The sequence below is a fragment of the Akebia trifoliata genome, chromosome 16 (assembly GCF_017979445.1).
Source record: "Akebia trifoliata isolate Shusen 1 chromosome 16, ASM1797944v1, whole genome shotgun sequence".
In the NCBI taxonomy this organism is placed as follows: Eukaryota; Viridiplantae; Streptophyta; class Magnoliopsida; order Ranunculales; family Lardizabalaceae; genus Akebia; species Akebia trifoliata.
The window spans coordinates 26,107,793-26,129,241 of record NC_141390.1 but is presented as its reverse complement, the minus strand read 5'-3'; the positions used below and the strand labels follow the sequence as shown (position 1 = coordinate 26,129,241).

The window sequence follows — 21,449 nt, the reverse complement described above, 5'->3', positions numbered from 1 at the left end:
AACTAAGAGAGGGAGAGAAGATATGAAACCAATTTTTTGATCGCAATGGATCAAACCAAGGCAATTCCCGATATAATTTGTCAATTGTCACCGCCTTGAATTCCAAACCCCTACCCCCCATCCCTCTCTCTCTCTTTTTCAAATGTGACTAGATTATAAATGACCTTTGATTTGTGGGAAGGAAAGGTCTGAAGCAGAGGAACCTAGTAAGGTCTTCAGTAACATCACATAATTTTCATCCCAAGAGAATGTCAAATTAAAGTATATAAGAACACTGGATACTTGGGAAACGGATGGGGAAAAAAACACTCAATTGTTTCATTGTAATAACTTTTAAGCACCAATATGTAAGAGCGGTTAACAGTAGTTAGTACAAAGATATATCACACAAAAGTCTCGAGGATGCACACAACACTTCGATACATGTTCTCAAACTCAAACGAGGACTTCCTTCAAACAAATGACTGATTTAGTTAAAATATGGTGTACAACCATCTCTGAATGCTTCCTCATAATCCATCCTTTGTGGCATCTCTATCAATTGTCTCCTTGCCATCTTCCATAGGTTGTGAGTTCCTTAGTTTCTCAAGCTGCAAAACAATGGCAGAGTTAACAAGATCCACAACATAGAACAATAGACAACATCGCCTTGTGCATGATATCAGCCAATGAAGAAAAAATATCCAAAGAGCTTGGTTACTCAATATAAACTTACAGGAAAAAATCTAGCCCTTTAACAGTAAAAAAGATCCTGGACCAGGAAAAATTCCATCATTTTCAGGATGATTGTGCATGCTTAGTGCTAATAAAATAGCACCAAATTGAGCTAATTTGCACTCCAACGACTCAAGATAATATTTGTTAAAACCAACAATTTGTTTTACGAAATCAGATTGAAATACTTTTCTAACGGAAAGGTCAGACATCATATTCGATACAATTATATATGAGTTAAATTTAGTATCAAAGCCACATATGGCTATTAGCATTGTGATCTCTCTTCCTTGTTCAATTGCTTAGAGCCCGCTATGATGGAGAAAGGACAATCCAGGGTCGCTATTGTTGGTTGATTAAAGTTCAGGAGGTTTTAGTTCTGTTGTCAGTTGCAACAAGACCCTCACCTTGTATTTCTCTCTTTTTCTTTCTAGAAATAAAATTTCATTTTACTGACTAAGACAACAAGAGTTGAGGAAAGACCAAACCCAAAATCAGTTTGCTGGAATTTAATCTTATGAAATTTGACTAGGCAGAAGTTCAGATAGACTGCATGGGAGATTTTTTTAAGGAATATTGATCATAAAACTGTACAAGAACTTATGGGGAAGAAGGCTTTTTTTGGGAGAATTTTCCTGCAAAAGAAAAGGAGGGTACATAAGTTCCCCCTTACGTTCATTACTGTCATAAAATAAATGATCATGGAATGAACATAAAATTATTTTGACTAAACTATGAACCATGATACATCCTTTTAGTAAGTTAAGAGCATTGAAAAGCATCTCGGAAAAAGTTTTGGTAGTTGAACAATTAGAATGCTAGTTTGTTTCCAAGTAAAAAGGGTATTATATAGTGAACACCACCAAATTTCAATTTTGATACAAGGCTTGAACTTCTGTCACCACTAGCTGTTCAGTTAAAAAAATTGGTGTTCTTGCGGCATCAAGAAGGAAAGGAATAGCCATATTTTTCACTCTATCTCCTGGTCATTATTAGCACCATTGGACTAATTTTCTATAGGTACAATGCTGACAAGGATTTTTTAGGTTTCTGTTTTGAGGGTTTCCATTTTAGATGGAATCTTGTTGGAAAAATTCAGATCTTTGCAACCTAAAATCACCAACTGCTATAGAGTCTATTATTAATAAGCCTTTGCATTTGCAGGGAATTTGAAACTCCTATAGATGACTTGGTGTACTAGCCAAAGTATATCCAAGTATCCTGATGAGAACATAAATTAAGGATATCACCAAAATGGTAATATGGTTTAAAGTTTCATACCGTCTCAGAATGTTTCAGCTGAGACATTCCAATTTTGGCTGACACTAGAACGAAACATTGACCCCAAAACATAGAATGTTTTTTTTTTTTTTTTTTTTTTTGAATATTTTTACACTAATCAAAACATAGAATGTTTTGGATTGTCTCGGAATGTCTCAGGCAAGACAACCCCGGTTTTTCTCTTGACCTAGACACTGTCTCACGACAAGATTTTAAACCTTGGTAATAGCTACTCACTGCACCAGAACTAAAATGCTGTTGTTACTCCATGATAAAAATAATACCTCTTTACAAGTTTCCTGGTGTGATGCTGAAAGCTCATTATACTTTGTCTGCAAATCTGACATTTCTAATTTCAGCTTTTCGTATTCAGACACAGTTGGACCACCTAATTTTTGTTGAACAAACCTGTCAAACAGGGGGGCAGAAAAAGTTATATTAAACCATTTCCAAGAGGACTACCACATGTCAGACAAGTTCAAATATGTAGAGCTAGTGATCTAAACGAAGGGAAATGACCATTGAGGGGGCAGGGGAAAATGAGTAGAGCTACTTGGGGAAAAGAGGAAAAATGCTTCAAATGATTGTGGAGAACACATGTCATTTGTTTTAAAACCCATCTTTTACAAGAACTATGTTGCACCAACACGGGTATGAGTGTCAGTGCAACATAAGTATGGAGTGTTAGATAAGGTGAGCTTTGAAAAATAGGATTCATGGATTTGGAGATAATTTTTTGATCAAATAACACAAAGTACTTATTTATATATAATAATGAAGTAATGGATAGTGCAACGGTATATCTTATGAATAGTACATAAACCCATAGACAAGAAAATGAACAGCTATTATGAGCCCATCCAAAAGGGGGAAAAACCTATAATGTTGTATTTGCTACTTACAAAACCTTACAAGATTCAAGTCAAAAAAGTAGAACTCATAATCAATTGAAATCTTGCAAGTAAGGAAAACGGGGAAAAAACAAACAGATCCAGAAACCAAAAGCAAAAAGTGCCAAACTAGAAGCCCTAGAGTATTGAAATCCAACACAGACACTTCATCCGCCTGGAAGAATTCATGAAACCTAAAACAGGATCTCATACCTGACTCCTTTAAAATTCTAGCTATAGGGATTTTTTTTTCTTTTTTTGAGTGATAGAGATTTGATGGATCAATCATTCCAAGATAATCACAGTAATGGAGCACCCTACTTCATGAATATGGTGAACGAATAAGATATCATTAACATATGGGATTTCTTCTTTGCCAAAGGCTTGCAAAGTGATCAAATGCAAACTTAGATTCAAATGATTTTATCAGAAGATTCACAGGACCATTAAAGAACTTACTCAATTGCAGAGGAAGGTTTGTCGTTTTGATCATAGAGTGCAACAAGAACTACAAGATAGAACACATCTCTTTAGATACAGAATAGAAAAATTATATAATAAACTACATTTCCACAATAAATTGTGAACTACAGAAGATAAAAGTGATGAAAACCTTTGGTGAGGGCATCAAGCACTCCGCTTGATTCCAAATACTTCCTAAAATCTTCCTTCTTTGCTTCCTTTTCCTGCATAAAACAAGAATTATTGCAGAATGAGGCAAGGTCTAATACTGAAAATACAGATTTCTGCTCAGAGGGGCTCTCTTGTTGGACAACATCCAATATTTTGTATTCAAAATATCATCCACGTCTACCTATTTACTAACAAATAAATAACAATAACAAGAAGTTACAGTTCTGGATTGAGGTTAACACAAAAGCATATAAGAGAACCGTGTAGAATATTTTTGATTTAGTCACAATACACCATCCCTTACCAACACACACCCACCCACCATGAATCACAAGTTACAGTTCCAGATTGAGGTTAACACAAAAGCATATAAGAAAGCCGCCCCCCACTACACCCACATGCACATATGACCTATCCATTCTCGTTTTTTCAATTTCAATTAATTATAAGCAACCTTTTCCAATCTCCTCAAGGAAATAATAGGGATTGAGACAACAAGATGAATACAACTACCAGGCTTCCAATGTCATAATCTGTAAAGAGAAAAGGAAGACCGTTCTATTACACTAAAATGCTTTAACTGAATAAAAAAATAAAAAATATTTCCAAGAATACCTCCTCAAAATAAAGAAAAATATTTCCAAGTAATGCACATAGAGATATCCTCTGTTTTAAATACCTAACAAATACATGTATAACTCCATTATTATTGAGTTAGTTTAATTGATTAAACAGTGATCAGCAACTTCACAATGCCTTTTATGGAACCTCAACCATTCCAGCTTCAGAATTTTTCTTTTTCTTTTTTTCATTAATAACCATTACGCTTACCTAAATAAAGAATTTAATCTTTTCATTTTCTAATCAAGAGGTTATGAGTTACATAATGGATCTCCAACCCAGTGAAGTAAAAGGGTACTAAAATCAATTCTCTAAGTGCCTTTAGTCACAATGGAAACTCTAAAAAATTAGGGGAAATTACTGTAAAGCATCTCTTGAAGAAGAAGAAAAAAAAATACACCTCAAAAAATGCCCAAAAACACAAATAATGATCCATGTAATCAGCATGTTAAGTAGTTAACTACTACACAAGTCAAGTTTTGCAACATGGGTGATACACAAGGAGAGAAATATAACTTCACATCAAAACCAAAAGTACCAAGAAATTTCCAATAATGTACTAAGTTTTTGAAATTTTTGAAATTTTGAAGAAAAAATCCATCCATCATCCACTAAGAAACATAATCCCCAAAAAAAACATTTTTTAATTCATAACAAAAAAATAAAATACCATAAAAATCCCCAGAGATCACACACATTAAAGATCATACAAGAGTTGACAAAAAAACAAAAACTAGAAAGAAAAACACATAAATCACACTTTTAATCTCAAAAAAAGAAACCCAGTTTAGTTCACAAACATCTAAAGCAGATAAGTTAGTTAAGAAAACCATTATCAGAAGTAAATAAATGGATTTGATCTAAAGTAAATGATGTGATGAAGGAGATGATTTAGAGGGGAAGACTTACCATCTTTATAGCAACTATGATGAAATTCAATTTACCAAAAATGGGGTAGGATGAGACTGTTAGGGTTAGGGTTTAGGGAGAGATGGAGTTGACGTTGAAGGACCAGTTGAAGCAACCACAAAGAACTGCAAGAGAAAGTCCGGAAGTCTCTCTTATACTCTACCGTTAAAGTTAACGGACCAACCACCTAACTACTTACATTGCAACGAACAATAATATGGGAAGAAAAATTTTCTGGAGCTACACTCCAAACCTCTTTACTCTAGTGTCGTTTTTAGTTTACCAATGGAGTGATGACATGGCTTCTTGAGAGTAGGACTAGAAATGGGTCAAATAATACCCGATTACCCAACTCAGTCTATCCGTTATATTTGGGTATATTCACTTGTTTTATCCGATTAAGAATTTGGGTAAAATTATTCGTAATTATTTTATTCTAAATTTCTTCAAGGTCTTTAATGTGAATATTTGTTTATCTGAGTCTAAAATGATCAATTCACGAGATACACGTATAATCCATAATTAGAGTTCCTCTATCCTCTTCAGAATGAGAAGTATATATTTAACTCGGGTATTCGCTTAAATTTTGGGTATGAGTTATATACCGATATCCTTTCAAAAATTGAAAAAGGATATCTTTGACAATCGGAAACAAATATTCAGATATAGAATCAAATACGGATACTTGCTTCACCCGACCTGTTGCCTGCCAACCCTACTTATCAAATCATTAGAATAAATATTTTATGTTGTAACTTTTCTTTTAGAGGAAAATGCTCACCCATCAAACCGTGAGAATGAGGTGGATGGTGCAAGAGGAATCAATCCACATGTGTGCTTGCTGGTATGAAGTGAGGTGGCAAAGCACAATTAATGTATTGGGGTGGATGGTGGGATACAACTGACCACCCCCCACGTGGCATATTCAAAATACTCGCCTAATATGACATGTGCTAAAATTATAGATCTTTTTGTGGGGATACATAACTACACATATTTATGGGGATGTGCAGATGTGTATCCCAAGGCAAATATATATATATGTGGGTAGCATTCTTTTGACAAAATCCTAAACGACATTTTAGACAGTTTTGTCTTATATGATTAAAAAGTTTCGGAATGGATTTGATTTTTTGTGAGGATGATCTCTAGTCAATTTTGAAACATATATATATATATTTGTGTGTGTGTGTGTGTTTCTACAAAATGCCACATTAGGACGGTATTTTGAGTATGTCACGTGGGTTTGTCAGATTATCACACGGCTCCAAAGAAAACATAGGTTTGGAGCAGAGCTCACTTGGGTTGAACTCTTTGATAAAAGGCAGCGAATGCACATGGTGATAATCTCTTCTCCAAACCTACATTTTCTGTATCCCCACTCTCCACCCCCCATACATTAATTATCTTTTGTCACTTCGCTTCATATCACATAGCACGCATGTGGACTGATTCCTTTTGCACCATCTACAAGGCACATAATAGAAAGGAATGGACCTAATATCAATTGGGTCCAAAGAATGTGTAGCGTTAACTTCCATCATCATCTACAACGTAAACGTAAATAGAAGACTCGCCATATACTCCTTCGGATACAGGGTCCAGCTGTTTCTTCTTTTTTTCATCGATTAGACTGAAGGTGAGACTGCTGTAATAGCCAAATAATGTCCATTATCATATGAGACCTAACCTATTTTATGGAAGATGTGAGCCTCATAGCACTTATTATGGCTACCATCCGATCTGAAGGACTCTAATCAAACTGTGGCCATTTATATCATATGAGAACTATTTTTTCTAACCAACCTTTGTTAAGTCAGTTCCAGAAGAACCCGAATCAGACCCAGATCCGATCCATTAACAGCCAATATATTATCAGAAATTATCATAATTAAGGACATCATTCTGTCACTGAAGAACCACAGATTCACACTTGAATGTGTCTGTGTCTGAAAAACTAGTCAACATAATTGTATAAGAAATTCTATGAAAGATTACTAAAGCTACTTCCAACAAATAAGGCTCTGAACTTCTTATCCATCTTAGTATACTTTCGGAATCTCCAGCCAATATTGAGGTAAATGGACACAAATGTCATCGCCAGCTTTAGCATCCAATCGTCCCAAACCAAAAACTGAAGGATTGTTAGGACACTTTGTTACTTACAATTTAGAAGATATACACAGTGAACTCTGTCATTGTAAGATTTACAAAATGAAGAAACAAAAATGTTTGACAAAATATCAACCAAGCAAGAACAAGACAGTCCCATAAAGTAGAGGCCTCTTAACTTCATTGGCACTGCTCCAAACCAGTGGTATAGAGAAATTTGTAAGTCAAAATTCACTCATCTGGCTTGATGGTTCTTCTATAAATTTTAGAGTTGTAAAGTCTTCACCTGTCCAGCCAAAACTCCCACAAAAAACCAAGACACTGGAAGCAAAGATAAGAAAGAAGTATCAATAACTAAAGCAAGCTCATTATTAGTAAACACAAAAGACAGTAACGCTTACATTTCACAAAGCAATCATCTACGTGTGAAAGAAGCCCGATTTTCCAAAAACTTCCAAGAAGGCAACGTTGCATTTGACAACGGAATGCCAAACTCATGAACTCGTTTAAGCCATTTAATCTTGTTCACAAGTTCCTCCAAATCCAAAATAGACGACTCTATCGTGTCTGAGAACGATGAATTCAAGCATCCATTTCCACCAACTTTCATCTTCTTGGGGGACACACCGTAATTATACCGATCTCTTCTACTTGTCTTCCCGTCTGTTGCAGCCGAGGTGTCTTGAACATGTGAACTTGAAACACTATCCGAGAAACTATGTTTTCGAGTTACTCCAACCAAATCTGAGTCCTTATCAAGTGATTGTGTCTTTTCTTTGTTTAATGTACTATCCAAAGGTTGCTTTACCATTTCCTTTGTTGGAGGATGAGATGATACTTCTGGAGGTGGCATCGAGCCAGCTGAACCATATGAAGAAAGAGAAGCAGAACTGAACTCATTTGATGCTCCCTTTCTAGAATTGTCATCCTTCGTTCCTTTATCTACATTAAATTTTTAAAAATATATATTAGAAAAGAAAGATACATTTAAGACCACAAATACAAAGGCCTTCACATAGAAAAGGCTCTGTAGGAGTGTAGGATCACTGCCAGATCCCATCCGAAATCATGATTTAAGTGAGGCAACATTCTCAAGTGAAACCGAAAATAATATAAGAAACAAGTAGATGAAGTTGGCATAAGGCTATAGCCCCAATAGTACATGTTGAGTCAGAAAGAATTTCGGAGGGGAGAGAGAGAGACTAGTTGCAGACCACAAAGTGCTTGTTGCACTCCAACCTTAAGAAAATACATAATTTTTTGTTTTTTTTTAATTCCTGTCCAGTCTGTACTAGTTGCATCCCAAGAAAGCTTAACTGAAAGACTACAAAATGTATTCATCCAATAGCAACTGTGAATTCTGCATCAAGAACATGGTTGATTAGTTGAAGTGGGCACCAAGAGCTTGATATTTAGACCTAACTCCAGTGATGGCAAGTGTGCTGAGGTTAGTTCAACCTCTTATCTGTCTCACAGAACTCTCTCTAGCTCATTCCATCTCCCATCTTTTTCTCTATAACTCAGATCAACTCTCTATCTCTCTCTCTTAATCTACTTATCTTTTCAACCAAATCTTCATCCTCACTCACCCCATCCTCTCTCTAATCTTATGAAGTAAACCTTGTTCTGAACTGTCCTGAGGAAACCTTGCAACAAGGTCTGTTGCTGGTCATCCACACATAGAGAATTTTATCATTTAGACTTCACAACTTAGAGAATCTTTGACTTACATTTACAGTGTTCTAGGAAAATAAGTGCTCCTCTATATCCCATTTGAACAAGAGATTCTAAAGAAGAAGAAAAAGGCTCATACAATGCTTTCCGTTGAAAAAAAAAAAAAAACAATAAAACAAAAAAAGCATCACAAACTATATCCCATTTGAACGAGAGATTCTCAAGAAAGACCCCTCTAAATTCCTTATAAAAAAAATTAACCCCTGAATGGACATAAGAACTTCATACAAAGAATGCTCCTTCCCTCCAAAGACCATGTTGCTGTAACAGCAATTCCAAATGGAGAAGATATTTATAGGGGATCTTAAAAGGCATGTAGGGAAAGTTGATGAACAATATGAGAAGATACATGAAGGACAAAGGTTTGGTGGAAAAAAAAGAAATAGGGGTCACATTCCTTGAGTTTGCAATAGCATATGGTGAAATACTAGCTGATGCATACTTCAAAATAGAGATGAACATCTATTGACTTTCATACTCTAAAAAGGACCAAATTATATACAAATATTGCAAGGTTATCCCATTAAAGAGTTAAACTACACAACATAGATTAGTCTTTATGAATGTTTACATTAGGCAGTTGAAGAGAATAAATGAAAGTAAAAGCTGGCCAAGAATCAGGTGGGGTCAAACCCAAAAAGATAAAACATAGTGCCTTCTATAGACAAATCAATAGGGCAAGGAATATACAACTACTACGATGTGCAATGAAATGGCCAGTTGTATTAAAATAGCAATGAAAGAAATTCATGTGGACTCTCATTCACAAAACAAACTCGATCGTGAAGAGATGAATTCCAAAAGGCTATTAGAGAAAAGATTTTATAGTAAAATATTTGGCAACTAACTAGAAGTGGGGAAAATTTCGAGAAATAAAAATGGAAGCAACGAAAGCAGTGACACAAAGCATAAGGCTTAGCATGATGGTACAGGGGTGCAGAGACATCAAAATTACAAGAAGGTCCATTCATCCTTCATAAATCACAAGAAAGTTCCTAAAGGCCATAAATGAGCCCACATATCCGAATTGGGCCAACTGAACTCAAGGTCCAAACAAATATGTAAAACAGTAGATGAGAAAGAGGATGAGAGAGAAACTTGTTTGGGTTTGGTCTCCTCTATTATGTTTTATATTATAAAAACACTAAAAGGGCCATAAAGCCCATATGCAAATACAGAAATAACTAACTATATTCTAACAAGTATACACAATTAAAATGAAAACTATTATGGCTTCATCAGTAGTCTTACCTTCATTCACAGGTTGAATTAAGCGAGCACAAGAAGTATCACTCTCCTGTAACCATCAAAGCCAGTGCATGTAATAAGTAATGACAACTTGATGGAGCAACTCTAAACCTAGTTAAATTATATTTTTAGCATTTTAAACCAATGGACCTAAGGACTGACAAAGGGTAAGAGAAGGACTCGGGTGTGTCATCATTGAAAAAGGGAAAACAGGTGTGTGCACATTCTATTTCATCAGTTGACCTAGGATTAGTGTCTACAACAGAGTAGTCATTGACAATCCCGACCTGCTAGGGAGCACAATGATTGAGTGATCAAGAGGTCATACTAAACATGAGTGACAATGACCTAACCCAAATGACAATCACATAAAATCACGTTGTAAACTTCTAACTTTAACATGAGTCGTGTACGCTATAGCGCAATAATAGGGTTAGGGATCTAATCAGTTAATAAGTTGGAGGAAGCTAAAATATTAAGAACTGCCCAATTCATCACCCATACATAAACTCTCTTTTTAATAATAAAGTTTTCCCTCATGGGAAGTTGGAAATTTATACTACTTATTAATTTTAGGTGATGTTCGTGACTCCATTGTTTTTATACCATAGAGGATAATGAAAAGTTAAACATATGAATATCATTTAGGTAAATGATTATGGTCCAAGTGGCAGTGAAAATCAATGCAAATAAAGGAGTCTAAAGAAAGCTACCGTAGAGATAGGCACGGTCCATCCCTGTTCTGGAGACCAATCCAAGGATGGGCGTAGGTCCTTGCAAAAAGCTTCATAATATTTCCCTTCACCCAGTGGAGGCTCTGGTAAATCTACCTGTCAATAAAAAAATGAATGAATAAAAGCAATGCACAGTTGCCATTTTCATAAATTAAAAAAAACAAATCAAGTTATCGATAAATTCTGTTTTCTTACTTCAAATCAATCACATGTGCTTTATTGGACAAAGGAACAAAGAATTTTTCACTAGTGAGACTAGCTTTTGTTCTTTTTTCCTTTGTCTGCTTTTGGACAAGAAGCACACATATTAATTCCATCGAATGAACCCAAGAATTAAGTCCAAGAGGAAACTATAATATGCATCTCCAAAAGAATGGTTATTTCTTAAATCAAAAGAAGAAAACAAAAATAACTTAACCACAGTGTAAAATCAATGAGATAACTCGAGCTCAAACTTGTAATTATGGGAACATTTGTAAATAACACAAGATGAGAAAATAATCAGCAGACCATAGGGCTTTCTACGTACATCATCATCAAAGTCTTACCCCAAATATTTGGGTTGACACATATAATGCCACTGATTGCTTCCTTTCAAATAGAAAAAGCACTCTCAAAACCAAGACCATAAGTTGACAAATGGTACACAACTGAGAGGCAACCCCTCAGATTGTATAGAGGTTTCCTTCGGGTTAAAGTCATGTCTAATCATAATGTCGTGTTAATCAATATGCGCTATAAGGGATTGCCAATTATAAATAGATTTTAACATGAGTAATATAATCTGAAAATCAGAACATTAGTATGTGTCTTGTAAGAGAGGTCCATGGGCTCACTAGAGCCATATCTTTATCTAGATGTGCTGATTCGGACTGAGCCTACCATATGATTAAGACCTTCTGAATCATTTTCATTGAATTCCATACAAGTGATGTGCATACAACAGATTTTGTAATGAGTGGCTGAGTTTAAAAAAACCATTCACTTACGAGTGAAATTGTAATGCTTCACCAAGTGTATATTCATTTTATGTTCGATTACACAGTTATACCAATGTTTTTAAAGTTGGGGGCAGGATGTAAGGCACTTCAATGGCCTAAGCATGAATCATAAGGCTCTAAATGGAATGCTAACGTCGGAGCATGCCTTTCTAAATCATCCCCATCAAAGAAAAGACTTATCCCAAAGATTTAGGGTCGGCTAAACGAATATTGTTCCTCCATTCAATTCTGTCAAAAGCCATGTCTTCTGTTATTGAAACTGTGTTCATATCTGCTTTCACCATCTCAATCCACGTAAGAGCATGCCTTTTTCCAATGAACAATAAAAAATTATTGATAATTGAGTAATAAGATACTTCAAATAAAATTGAGATTATTTTTTATTATTATTACTATTTTTTTTTTGGAACCGGGGGGGGAGGGGGGGGGGGGAGGGATAAACAAAAGTATTGACATTTATAATGGGAATGAGAATTTTTTTCTGGAACAGCTTGTAGTTATTTATTGAAGAGTTGAGCCAAAAAATTGGAAATAAAGAAATGAACATTTTAAACTATGGCAACCTAAAATGGCCACAACCATCATATGCATGTGAGCTGTGCACTTTGAACATGAGGCACCACCAAAGGTTAGAAGGCATGAGGTTTACATGGTCCAAAATTTTGTATTTTGTATCTTCTTGGAATGTCTCAAATTAGACATCTCAACCACCATAATACCAAAATGAGACATAGGCGGAAGATCTTGGTTTGTTTAGAATTAGGAGGTATTCACTATCTTCAAGGCCTTTCTAGAGTAAATGTACAACTAGCAAAAAAATATGCTTTTTAATAGAAATCAGAGCATTTTGAGGAACCCCATCTTTAAGATGAACCTCAAGGGGTAAGCCTAAAAAAACATCGTCATTATCATCATCATTTATGTTTTAATCATAATGTTGGATCATCCATGTGACTAAATCCTCAGACAAGGCATGTACCTTTGAGTATGTCTGTACTACCTCCATCCATGTCATTTCCATGATTCCTCTCACTAGGGCTGGCAATGGGTAGGGTGTGGGTCAAGTAAAGCATATACCTGTATCCATATCTGACATTGTATCCAATTTTTTATGCGTTTTTGTCAAAGATATCCGTATCCGACTTTTTAAAGGATGTTGTATCCAACTCATACCCAATTGAGCCAATGTAAAGGACATATGCATCCGACTCATACCCAATTGCGGTCCATTCCTAAATTCCTTTGAGCATAGTCATTTCCAATCTCTCTTTTTTCCCATTTGTGTACGCCTCAAAGACATTTTAAAAACTCCATGACATCTAACAAAGCATTTATGATTGTATCGTGACTGCGCATGCATATTTGGTAAAAAGAGACCACTGGAGAATCCATAGTCCACCTACATGACCAAATTTTTTGGAGGCTAGGTATATACATGATCTTTTTTTTTTCTTTGGATGGGTAAGCTAGACTTCAACCCATGACCTCAGAGTTGCTTTGCAATGCATCAAACCACTAAGCTATGGGTCTAAGTCTAGTATATACATGATCCTGTATAGCACTTCACTAGACATGAATAAGAACCGATCAAAAGAGAAAAAAAGAACAATTAATCCAAAAAAAAAGACATGAATAAAAACAAAAGATGTTATTTAGCCAATCTTCAATCTATTTTTTTTAGTTCATTTTTTATGCCAATACCCAAAAAAAATTAAAGAGAAGAAAATTATGGATATGAAAAACAGAATTCCCAAAGAGAAAATCTTGGGACGAAAATTCGCCAATGATAGAACTATTGACTTAATCCCCACCACATAAGCATTATTATTATAAATAGTTTACTAGACAAACAGCATGCAGACCAAAATAAAATAAAATAAAAAAGGCAATAAGACATTTAAGACCACGATGAATTTGGGTTAACATATCAAAGAACTAGCAAAAAGGTGATGTCGTTTAAAAACTTCACCTGCACCTTATCTTCACCCAATAGATGAGTTATTTTCCCAGACCAATAGCAACCATCAGTCCACCAATCAACCAAATCGCCAACCTTCCAGATATCATTGACAACTGCAATCACTTCTGAGATTGTACAAATATCAGGCATTTGACTTTCAAGGTAGAAAGGAGGAAACCTTGGGCGCACCATCAAATGCATTTTCCTCTCATCTTGGAAGACTCTATAAGGGGGCTTCTGATACAGTTTTGTCCATCCTACCTCTGGAGAAAATGCCAAGATATGAGCTGTGATGTGTATCTGGATAGCCAAGACTTCATAATAGAGGAAATGAACTCTAAGTCAAGGAACAGCAAAACTTTAAAGAAAAAGTACTTGAACTTTTTGGGAGACATAAAAATTGCAATTTTCACGATTAGGAAAATATTATCTAAAACATGTCAAAGGTTTTTTTTTTCAATAGAAGTCAAATATATAGAATCCATAAAGACAAAAACATTTCAAAAATTTTAAGAAACTATAAAGAAGCACAGACAAACTCATAACTCACAATACTATAATCAACTACCAGTTGGAGTCAGAATAGCAAGATCAAATAGTGTTCATACAAGCTAGTACAGATGTTTCAAACTTGGCCTCATGCCAGACTTTTTTCCCAACAAGCAAGTGAAGGCAGATAGAAATCTATATTCCGTGGAAATATGCTAGTAGTGTTTCCTTTAAGTTCCCATGGAAATGAAAATAATATTTTGTGGAAATATGTTGACTAATACCGTGTTTCTGATCGCTACTATGATCTAAACAAAGCAATACTTTCTTAGAAGAATAAAGTTTTTCTTGCAGGTATTATATTTTATCATAAACATTAAAGAAGTAAATGTTTATCTACTTTCTTTAATAAGAAAACAGGTTAGCGTTTAGTAATTAGTGCATGAAGATGGGATTTGAACCCCAAGTCATTGTACCAGCACTCACTAACTTTACCTAAGCAAGTTGGCATCTACTGCAAATGTTCACATATGGTTAATTTGACATTATTGTTCTCACTTTGATGTATTATATGATGAGTATATTGAAGAAAAGTTCTACGAACTGATTTCTATTCACCACATGATTAGTTTTGGCTATCAGGCTCTCTTACATTGTTCAAACATGTAGCTGAAACCTATTGATCTTCACTTCCACATTCCTATCGATCACTTACAAGTATGTCTACATGCTTGTTTTATCATTTCCTATGGTTGCACTAAAATTTTCCATCGTTTCCACAATACCATCATGGACTTTTAGCATAGATTTAACGTAATGACAAAAAAGTGCCACTTTTTTTCTAATACTCAAAACAGGATCTGCTACAATAACTCATGTTTTTGGACTAAAATGCCCCCACTTACAATTTCTTTAGTAAATCCTTAGGAAATTTTCTTGTAAATTACAACTTCCTCCCTCCCAACCTTTTACAAGATTGAACAAGGTATAATCTAAGTAAGACAGATTAGATTATAAATGGATCAAAATAAGTTGATTTTTTTTTTTTTTAAAGAAATATAAAGTCTATTAAGAGAGGAAATGTTATAAGCAAAGGTCGTGGAGAACAACCAATAAGCAAGAAAAGAGCAACAAAGTCAACAAAAAAAAAAAAAAGAGGGACAAGGAAACTCCCCTATCCCAATGAGATCCATCTGAAATAAGTACAAATAATGCTTACAAATAATGCTTACTTTCATCTGGAAAGTCAAAAAACTCCAAGGCATGTCCAACGTGCCCTTTCTTCACTTCAATATTTTTTATCTACATAAAATTATAAAGCATTGTATGAGGGCAACATGATATGATGAAACAAAATAAATAAATAAAAACTATGTCCAAATGAATACAATCCAGTATGTCGACATAATAAATGCATCAATCAAATGAGAAGGTAGAAAAGTATGAGTCAATCGGAAAAAAAAAAATGGTGAAGTATTTCCAGTTGTAACCAGTCAAACAAAAAAAGTTATAGTTCGAACATAAAAGGAGAAAGGTATGACTTGTAGAAATATGATTTTATTGAGAATTCTTGGATGAATATCACAAAAGCCCCTATGGATGCCTATGTGAAAATGATTCCCCTCGCTCTGGTGTTGTTTTAGCAACAATGATGGTTCTGTATAGAAAGCATTTAAGCACTCATTCAATGATTTGCAATTTGGACAGCTCTCTTTTCTCTACATGATTTAATGCTATCAAAATGAAAGGTCTGACTATGATAATAGGGTATTTATAGACATTACATCAACCAAGATATATGAAAACTACCTAATATAAATATTCTAGAATATCCCAATTGATATATTCTAAATATCAACATATATTCTAGAATATCCTTCATCACAACCTTCCATTTGAGATGAGATACACTAACAATGATACAGTGTATCTCATGCATCTTAATACAGTGCATTTTATTCTCTAACATCTTTCCGCAATTACATGGTCCTTTGAAAAAAGAATATGCAATTGGTTTTGTTGAATAATTATTTGATCTCATTAATGGATATGTTTATTGATCGTCGAAGTGTTAATCATGCTTGCTGGTGGTCACCGTCTGTTGATGAAGTCCATCATTGTTGCATCCCGCTCTTTTTGAGTTTGTCGGAGCCGGTGGCTTATTAGACCAGATCTGTCATGATCTCTTCCAGAAGCATAAAAAGTAGGATTGTGTCATTTAAATGAAAGAACTCTCGTTAGAGAGATTTTAGATACGTAAAAAAAAATGAGATCGTGTAACATGAATGTGTAAAATTGAGAGATTTATAGAGATATAAAAGGAGTTGTAATTTTATTAGAAAAACAAAAAACCTAAAATAATAGCAAAGAAGAAAATAAAATATATCTAGGTCCAAAACATAGAGAAAGATGGTATTTTTATTGAAAAAAATATTAATAACGTAAACAAAATAATTAAGGTTCAGCAATAGCAGTGGCGCCATTGCCGAAAAATGGCACACCAAGATCGATGTGCTCAATGGAGCTTGAGCTTTGATACCATGTAGAAATATGATTTTATTGAGAATTCTTGGATGAATATTACAAAAGCCCCACTAGGGTATTTATAGACATTACATCAACCAAGATATATGAAAACTACCTAATATAAATATTCTAGAATATCCCAATTAATATATTCTAAATATCAATATATATTCTAGAATATCCTTCATCACAACCTTCCATTTGTGATGAGATACACTAACAATGATACAGTGTATCTCATGCATCTTAATACAGTGCGCCTTATTCTCTAACAATATTAACAACCATTTACCTCAAAAGACCGTTCTGATGGGGAAGGTACAACTATGAATATAAGAAGGTCACGGGTCAAACTGGAGCACGATACATGAGCACATGATACTCGAGAGCAGAGGTGGATAACACAACACTCAACACACCCCCTCACTCATAAAGGTGGAAAATTCCCTCGAGGAGACTCGAACCCATGACCTATACGAACCTAGCGCTTTAATACCATGTTAACAATCATTTACTCAAAAGACCGATATGATGGGGAATGTGCAACTATAAATATAAGAGGGTCATGGGTCAAACTGGGACACGATACGTGAGTATATGATACTCAGGAGCGGAGATGGATAACACAACACTCAACATGACTCAAACAGATTGAATTCAGACACCATTAAGGAAACAATTTAAAAAATATGCTTGACAAAAGATCAAATATAGGGGTGTTAATGAAAGGCGTGATATTTAGATCATCGTTTGATTCGGCCAAGCAATTAAGGACAGGAGGATACACAATCTTTAAAGATTAGTTTCTTTTGCACTCCGAAGTAAAGAAAAAAAAATTACAACAATAGAACATTTGAGGATAAAATATGCCTCCATCAAGTTGATCATTGGCAAGATTAAATCATCCATGTTCCATGGGTCAGCGATTCTCAAAGATTTTCACAACATTCGATCCAAAGCGTTTTTCTTCAATGAAGCTATTTAAGGACCAATATAACCTTCCAATGAAATTTTGGGAGGGATTACAAAACCTTTTCTTTTAATTTTGTGATTTTATTTTATTTTTTGTGTTCTATCATAATGACCTGTGCTCTGGGATTTTCCTGATTTCTTTCACATGGTACATTTTACTTATCAAAGAGTACTATTATAGGTGCAGTAAATGTTTAAAATCCCATCTCAAGGAAATATTTCGAAAAAGAAAAAAATTGAGATGGTCTCAACCAAAACCGGAATGTTCTGGAAATGGAATGAAACTTTGAAATTTGAATCATGGATACAAGGTGTAATCCATCAACTTGTAGTCCGCCTTAAAATAAAAGGTGGGCAAAGGGGTCATTTGTGCGTTAATTTAATATTCGAGGTGTTTTTATAGTTAATGATTTAGCTAATTAAAGTTCTGCCGCATAAAAGAGGAGAAAAAGTTTTGATCTTCATCAGACACGGCAGTAATATGACACTAGAAAAACAAAATAGGTGCTAAACAAAACTTTAGTCTCAATACCTTACCCTCAGCAACAAGCAATTAAGGTAATCCACCAAACACCAAATTTGATCTTATAACATCTAAGCACACACTAATATCATTGTAAAACACGACATTCAGGATCATCAACCAAATGTGACCCTATTACTGTAACTTTTAAAGCTACCTTGCATCGAAACCACGCTCCACGATAACCTGCAAGAAATGACTTTGATTCCGCTTCTTGACCAACTTCAAAAGGTAGATGATGATTCGGTTCCATGGTTGTCCATCGACAAAGAACTGCACGCACTTATACAAAACAAAGATTTAGAAACAACAACCCACGGAAAGACCTTTCTAGGTGAAAAAATGAAGAAAGGATCTAAGTAGTGAGTAAAAGTTAGCAATCTAGATAAAGTTAAACGCATAAACCCCTCACAGTCCAAGACCATTCAATCACTACTGAGCAAACTCTTCCGAGTTCTCGTTAAGAACCCAATCATGATCAAGAAAATTTATTGTTAAATATATAATATACTCCCAAAACTATATTTCGTTGGTTATCGTTACAATTCTTGGATTTGGATCGTGGGGTGTTCGTTGCTACAGATGCGATTTGCGAATTTGGATCATGGAGTTAAAAAAGGCATGTGGAATCAAAGAGTAGATAAATCATGTAATCGAATCTAGTCAGTCGGTCTTGAGCATGATAACTTTTGTAAACTCAAATTTGACCGTAACGAATTGTTCAAGACAGGGCCCATGATTTTTCCCAAAGGTTTTTCCATGTAAAAAATCCGGTGCGTCCTGGTTGTATGATTTATTATGTGTGATTGTTGGTGTCCACATAGTATATTACTTAAGAGTAGGAGGTTAGAAATTTTCAATAATAATGTCTTAAGTAGGCTTAAGAAACCCTAGAACAAAAAAAGAATAACAAATGCCTAAAAAGTAACCTCAGAATGACAACTTAGGAAAATGGCTACCTAGAAGGTATTGATACAGGACAACCCAGATTTGATCGATTCTAAGGTTGTTCTACTTTTGCGAGGGTAGTGGAAAGGCTAATTATAAGGCAATGAAGGTCAAAGAAAAACAATTGAAATATTTTTTTTTAGAAAAAGGATTTCTGAAATCCCAATGGGCAAAATGTTGAGAGAATAAATACAAAGTTTTGCATTTATAAATGGGGATCAAGGTTTATGGGGTAAAGGAAATGATTAAGAGTTGAGAAAAATCCGTTTCAAGGATTATTATCGAAAATAAATAAAAAGATAAAAAAGAATAAGATAGATAGTACCTTGGTCTCAACCCAAGAATGATCTCACACCTCAATCCAATCATTGGAGAAATCTCAATAAGAGAAATGAAAATTTCCTTTTTTATTCCATAAACTTTTAACATCAATTATAATAGTCATATATATAAACTTGACTCAAAACCCTAATCTTAAAATTGCATAAATATTAACACTTCTGCCATTGTTAAGTCAATTCTGTGTAGAACTGATATCTCATCGATATTTTGACTATAACTTTCTCAAAACTCATCGAAATCATAAAATCTTGAACTTATTGAATCGGTAATTGAATAACCTTTTAAATGACACAAAACAAATTTTGACCCCTCAAAATGGTCAAAATTAGACTTGAATAAAAAAGACGTGAATAGTACCTAAACTCCAATTAAACTCCTAAAACAACCGAAAGATACTTCAAAATGGGCTGCCGTGTACGCCAACTGAGAAGTCTGGTTGCATGTTACATTTTCCACACCATTAACACTTGGGTATTTTTTGTATATTGGTTGGACTACTCTAACACAAGATACACCAACTAGCACTATTTCGAGGAAATAATAATAATAATAATTTAAAAGTCTTAATTAATAAAGAATTACCTCTACAAGAAGAGAAATCTGGTAATGGCCATTTCCTTTCTTCTCCTTCTACACCTCTCAATCAGGTCACAAGAGAGTGTTTAAAACCCTAGATCTCTAGACAAACATTTTCAGAGATTTTGACAAAAATCACGAAACTGGAAATACTGAAATTCAAAACGTCTCAAAATTGGAAAGGGCGTCTTAATTGAAACCCTAATGTGTCAAGGATTAAAAAGGAAAAAAAAAAAACGCCTTGCTCTCCCAAAACTTGTGCGCACAGTATGATTATGAAAACGACCGCTATTTAAAGTTTGTCGAAGAGAAATGATTACTATCGGCGAAGTGGAAAGTACTGTTACCGCTCGCGCGAGGGAAAGAAAAACCTTGAAGTGGACAGCCCGCTTCAAAATTTTGGAGAAAAACTCTCCTTTTTCAACACACAGAGCAGCTCCAAGGTCTATGAATAGTTGGTTTTTCAAATTGGTGGAATGCCCTTGACGTGGGTCTTCTCTTAATGATTAACTAAAGTTTTTTTTTTTTTTTTTTCAATCCCCACCCCCTCATGGACCAGTAATTTCTTAATATAAATCTCAAGGGTGGTGGGGGTTTGAACTCAAGAGTCAAGATGTAAAATCCCAAATTTTCAATTCGTATCTCGAGAAAAAAATAAATAATAAAATTTTAAGAAAATCTTGAAAGTGGAACCTAGGAGTAAAACTTTAGGATGTTTCTAATTATTTTTAATGGAATCTGACCTCACCATTGAATTCAAAATAATTAAAAAACATACTTTAGCCTGTAAGCACGCTCAAATCCGAGTCCGAATATAAAAGTTGCAAAATCCTTGATTACCGAGTCGGATCAAACTAAAATAATATTTTTTACTAGAACAAGAATTATTAAGATTTGATTACATCATTGGATTTTTAACGAAAAATTATTGAATATGAACTATTTAATTGTCATTTTTTTAGTATAAAAAGTCGAATTATCGTAAAAAAACGAAAATGTCGTCAATTTTATAGGTCAACTCAGGTCAAAAATATAAATTTTTGTTAGAGACATAATTTGTAGAAATTGACTACACCATTAGATCCGGAACGAAAAATTAGGCGAAATAGAGTATTCATTTGTCAGTTTTGAAGTACGGATGGTCAAATTATCGTCAATCAAAACAATTAGCAAAATATCGATTTTGTCCCAAAATTTTATATAAACAAAATTTTAATTTTTTTTTTCTTTTCACTT

The 21,449-nt window shown here is 34.5% G+C and overlaps 2 protein-coding genes across 7 annotated transcripts; both read right to left on the bottom strand.

Moving 5' to 3' along the window:
• Positions 1–294: 294 nt before the first annotated feature.
• On the bottom strand, positions 295–4,992 carry LOC147383075 (c-Myc-binding protein). Its single transcript, XM_086428427.1, has 5 exons — positions 4,970–4,992; positions 3,499–3,571; positions 3,345–3,393; positions 2,280–2,403; positions 295–590 (listed from the first exon to the last, which is right to left on the bottom strand). The coding sequence occupies exons 1-5, from the start codon at positions 4,970–4,972 to the stop codon at positions 510–512; spliced, it is 330 nt and encodes a 109-aa protein (XP_086284553.1). The 5' UTR covers positions 4,973–4,992; the 3' UTR covers positions 295–509.
• A 1,909-nt stretch (positions 4,993–6,901) lies between these two features.
• On the bottom strand, positions 6,902–20,668 carry LOC147383074 (uncharacterized). Of its 6 annotated transcripts, none has more exons than XM_086427945.1 (8): positions 20,220–20,668; positions 18,505–18,620; positions 15,559–15,628; positions 13,853–14,151; positions 10,856–10,972; positions 10,146–10,191; positions 7,562–8,102; positions 6,902–7,481 (listed from the first exon to the last, which is right to left on the bottom strand). In XM_086427945.1, exons 2-7 carry the CDS (start codon positions 18,598–18,600, stop codon positions 7,576–7,578), a joined length of 1,155 nt encoding a protein of 384 aa, XP_086284071.1. In that variant the 5' UTR covers positions 18,601–18,620; positions 20,220–20,668; the 3' UTR covers positions 6,902–7,481; positions 7,562–7,575. The 6 variants fall into 6 exon arrangements, with proteins under 6 accessions (XP_086284071.1, XP_086284069.1, XP_086284067.1 ...); XM_086427943.1 differs by having other exon boundaries at positions 13,847–14,151; positions 18,505–18,629; positions 20,220–20,666; XM_086427941.1 differs by having other exon boundaries at positions 13,847–14,151; positions 20,220–20,665.
• Between the last annotated feature and the right edge of the window lie 781 nt (positions 20,669–21,449).